Below are 5,000 nucleotides of genomic sequence, written 5' to 3'. Positions count from 1 at the left end.
TAGCATCCACCGTACAGTATGTAGAGTAACCGCAGAAATACACCAGCGGCGATGCGATTCAAGCGACAGAGTGCAGCAACAAGCGATACGAGCGATTGAGGAGACTAGAGTATGTCCGTACAGGCAGAAGGCAAAGCATTCAATCATTCTCATTGGCTTAGGTCACTGACCTCTATACAGTCATTGGCTGTCGCGGCTTGTCGCCGAACCGCGTCATAGAAAGTTGAAAAGATTTCAACTTCAAATTGTCGCGCTCGTCGCGCAAATCGCTCTAGTCTCCAGAATCGCTTTTGTCACGCGACTCAATACAAAGTCAATTACTTCCGTCGCTCGACTCGCTCAGATCGCCGCTGGTGTATTTCTGCGGTAATGGTGCCATTGTTTTTTTTCTTTTGTCCCTGTAGGATGAAAGCCCAGATGACTTCAACCTTGTGGAGGTCTTAATGGGCAGTAAACAAGGTAGGAAAAACAGGCTCTTTTGCCACCAAATGCAGCACATACCAGCAAACATACCAGATTAATACTGCCCTTCAAAGGATATTGCATTATACTCCACAGTGGTATTACTGCAAGGACTTTAAATTGCTGTGGTGAACCATCTGATCTGTAGGGTTGGGGACGTGTTTTTGTGTTAGTCACCAGAACAAGTCATCCATGATGCAATAATTTCCATTACATAGAGTATCTGCACTTGCACAATATTTTAAATTAACAGTGGTCTGTATGTGATACTGTGGGGTATTTTTTTGTGTATGTGTGTCTGCACGTCTGTGTCTGTCTGTCTGTCTGTCTGCCCCTCTCTCTCTCTCTCTCTCTCTCTCTCTCTCTCTCTCTCTCTCTCTCCCTCTGCCTCTGTGTGCGCGTCTCTGTGGTTTGAGTTTGCATGATACTGAGCCGCCTTGTCTCTCCTCCTCCACAGTTCAGAGGCAGGTCCTGACCAGTCAGGAGCTTCTGCTGGAGAAACTGCAGGAGATAAGGAAGGTATGAGATGAGATGAGCTGCCTGACCTCCCACTGAGGAGTCCCTGTGTGTGTGTGTGCGTGCGTGTGTGTGTGTGTGTGTGTGTGCGTGCGTGCACTGACCTGACTAAGTCTTACAGCTGTATGCATACACACACCAAAGTTGCATTTTTGTTAAAAATGTGTATATTCCTTTGTATTGTGTGGCTGTGTGTTTGTATATACCGGTATATGACTCTCTTGTGGTTTTGTACAACTCTGCTTTCTCAGTATATCCACGTCATCTGTTTCAGGATGTGCGCATGTCTGGTGTTTTGTCTTGTCTGAGGGCCTTTTGTACGTAGCCTATGACTCAATGTGACACTCTACTTTCAACATCCTATATCTTTTAAATTCCATTACCTATGAGTAGAGAAGGGCAAACAATCCACACTTCAAGTCTGTGCAAAATAAATGGCTTTACTGATGGTGCTAATGTTCGTCACTAGGACTTAAGATTTATTTTCTAGCAACACAACACCTACATGCAAGGACTTAACAGGAATGCAGCAAAAAAACATTATTCCTGTTGCACTGTTAAATGAGATTCTTTCTTTTGTCACATCATAATAGACTGTGCTGTGGTATATTGACTCCTGGGATGTGAATTGTGAAAACCAACAAAATTGTTAAAAGAAATAGCATTTCCCACATGCATAGAAATTCAGTGAAAGAACAACATGCAGTGCAACATGCAGTGAAATTTGAGTTGATCGCCCGTAGGCCTACTATGTGGTGTGTGTGTGTGTGTGTGTGTGTGTGTGTGTGTGTGTGTGTGTGTGTGTGTGTGTGTGTGTGTGTGTGTGTGTGTGTGTGTGTGTGTGTGTGTGTGTGCGTGCGTGCGTGCGTGCGTGCGTGCGTGCGTGCGTGCGTGCGTGCGTGCGTGCGTGCGTGCGTGCGTGAGTGTATGGGAGTTGCATGGGGTTCGTCTGGGCAAAGTGATTGGGTTGACCTGCTCACAATAATGTATGGTAGTGTTAGACAATATTATCAAAGCAGATATGTGTATGTGTGTAGAGTTACATCATGTGTATGTACAGTAAGTGCGCTGCATATGTGGGTGTATATACTATACTGGGTAACACTTTACAATAAGGGTACATGAACGATATTGGAATTATGTTGGAAGTAATGTATGATTTATGGTAAATTAACACATGACTTCTGTATGCAGTGATGGTTAATAATACTAGTAATGAGAAGGGAGTCCTGCTTGGAATCATAATGATCCACTATTAAATAATTGTGCAAATCAAAGGTGAATTCATGGTGTGAGTTCCAAGTGTTAATATATCATGTATTAACTAGGGCTGGGTTAAAAAGATCGAATCGCGATCCAATATCGATTCACGTTCGAAAAGGGCAATATCGATTCACAACTTTGTGGATCGAACTTTTGAAGATCATTATAGGCACTATTTTCTCAAACACATCCTGTAGCTCTCTTCCACAGTTGCCCACTTATTTCTCACATACCAAGGTATTTCATGCTTGTGTGGCCATCAAAGGCTGAGATGTTTAGGTTTTTGTAGTCGGTCTTAGAACTCTAGGCGTAAATGGGTTAAAATAGGCCTGTCACGATAACAATTTTTGCCAGACGATAACGATAACAAGAAATTATTGCGATAATCGATAATATTGTCTCTCTCGCCATTTTCAAACAATATAATGTGCAATAAAAAACACTGCTATGCAAGGTGCGGCCTCCTTCTTGAAACATTGAATGTAACATTTGGGCCAGCAGACTCAGAGGTTTAAATAATTAAGATTGACGCCTGCTCCAAGAAGAAATGTGTCAAACAATATAATGACGTAAAAATGCAATAAAAATGTGACTACACCCCTTCACATTTTTAAAGCATCACGGCGGGGGATATATATATGTTTTTAAATACATCCCCATGGAGCACAATAGGCTCTAAATAGGCTTTTTTGTATTTATTATTAAGGTAAGTTATATAGTCTTTCTTTAACATTTTCTGTTATTTATCTTTCTCAAGCACACTGAATGGCTTATAGGCCTATCCATGGTGTGATGTAAAATAACCTACTGATGGGGTATTGTTAATTCACAAATTATTACTTAGACAGCTTATTTCAAACAAATGCACGTTGTTACTAGCTAATTGTCAGTCAAAACCCAAATCAGCCCTGTTAAAGGCATTTCAACATAAGCAAAAAGCAAAAGAGCATGAACAGATGCACAAGTTCCAGCTCTCTATCTCTCTATCTCTCTCTCTCTCTCTGATACCCTCGACTGGAAGAAGTTGCAATTATGCGCACTTTAAAGTCCTTTATGAACGCCCATACATTGATTCTTGTGAGTTATGAGTCGCCATGCCTCTATTTCTCCTGTAGCGCGCTCAACCGTTCACATTCTCCTGGTGTGACAGATTTAAATCCACAAATCTTATCTTCATGATTTGCTTGCGGACTGCCTACTCATATTGTTAGGTCTAAATACACAAGAAATATAGCGAAAATCACAAAAAGAACAGACAACGAACGTCGGGGTAGGAGGTGCATTGAAATAATAGTGGAAACTCGGCAAGGTTTAAAATACCAGCCTCAGAGCAAGTTTGTCGCGACGGCAACACTATTTCATGTTTGCACAAACACGTCTTCGTCGTGGATATTGGGTTGCTGCGCATGTTTCAAAATGAACATTTGCCTCCGTGTTGGAGCTGTTCATTCCCCTCTCTGAGGAACGTTGCAGATGCGCTGACTGAGACTGGAAGAATATTGCGCTCCTAGTCTCTAGCGCTGATTCTTTGTCGAGGCTTATAAGCGACGCGCGGGAACACCAGCGTTCTATTTCAAAGACGCAAGTAGCCAGATCAATGCACTTTTTTCCAACCAGAACTGCACTACACCAACATTTAAGCGTCATTGCGCTGTGTTGGCCTATAACGCGCCATCAGTAGTCTTACGGCTACGAGAAAGGGAGAGAGGGAAAACAAAACATCACGCAAATAACTTATCGTTACTTATCGGGGCCAGAAAAGTGATCGTTCTTGTAAAAAGTTATCGTCCGATTTATTGACTTATCGTATATCGTGACAGGCTTAGGTTAAAATGACAGCCCCAGCAATACAAAAGATCGATATCGAATTGAACCGAATCGGATCGTGGATCGAATCGGATCGCAACCTTCTGGATCGGAATCAAATCGATTCAGGAAATTTGGATCGATTCCCAGCCCTAGTATTAACACTGCTGGCTGAGTATGTGCTGTGAGTGTGCACGCTTCCTAAAGCTCCTGTGTGTCCTCCCTGTCTGCAGGTGTCTCTTCGGCAGATGAACCAGACGCGGTTCTACCTTGTGGAGAACCGTAACCGTGTTCCCCAGGTGAACCTGCTGCTGGGGGGGCTGCCCTTACAGCTGGACCGGGAGGAGTACCTCCAGCAGCTGCAGACTCACCTGGAGATCAAGAGTGAGTCTACCGCATGCTCTCTCTCTTTTAAAAAAATCTCTCTCTCTCTCTCTCTCTCTCTCTCTCTCTCTCTCTCTCTGTATGTATATGTATGTACACTATTTGTATATACGTGTGTGTATATACGTATATATATATTGGGGCTTCTGTCTGTACTCATGGGACAGTATAGATTCGACAGGAAGAGAGTTGGAGAGACGGATATGGGGTAGCGTTGGGAAATTACCCAGGCCAGGTTTGAACCTTTACGAGATCTTTTCAGAGGGGTCCAGTCAAGGTGGGAGACTGTTTGACTGTTTGTCAAGATGGCCGCCCGCCTTAACGATAAACTTCTGTGGGGAAACCCTGATCTTCCCTGCTCTGCAATCGAAGAGAATACGAGTTGATGTCATGACGACACTGTGTTTACCCTGCCAGGCGAAGGGTCTCTCTGTTTTATTGGTCGACGTCTGGTTTGCTTCTCTGCAGTCGTGTCACAGGTTTTACTAGATGAGCTGGGGGTTACAAGGCACCAGCTACTATAATCCTGATGGCAGGACCATGGAAAGAACTCTTAAAAAGTTTTCCCC

General features: G+C 43.4%; 1 protein-coding gene across 1 annotated transcript in view; it reads left to right on the top strand.

Annotated features, from left to right (window-relative positions):
• The window catches only part of LOC134440010 (diacylglycerol kinase theta), an 84,766-nt gene that overhangs the window by 58,642 nt on the left and 21,124 nt on the right, over positions 1-5,000 (top strand). The window contains exons 11-13 of the mRNA XM_063189935.1: positions 405-459; positions 920-981; positions 4,281-4,431. Of these exons, the coding sequence (XP_063046005.1) occupies positions 405-459; positions 920-981; positions 4,281-4,431 (268 nt within the window). The remainder of the gene's footprint in view (positions 1-404; positions 460-919; positions 982-4,280; positions 4,432-5,000) is intronic.

Source organism: Engraulis encrasicolus, chromosome 23 (assembly GCF_034702125.1).
Source record: "Engraulis encrasicolus isolate BLACKSEA-1 chromosome 23, IST_EnEncr_1.0, whole genome shotgun sequence".
NCBI lineage: Eukaryota > Metazoa > Chordata > Actinopteri > Clupeiformes > Engraulidae > Engraulis > Engraulis encrasicolus.
This window is presented reverse-complemented; position numbering and strand designations above follow the sequence as displayed.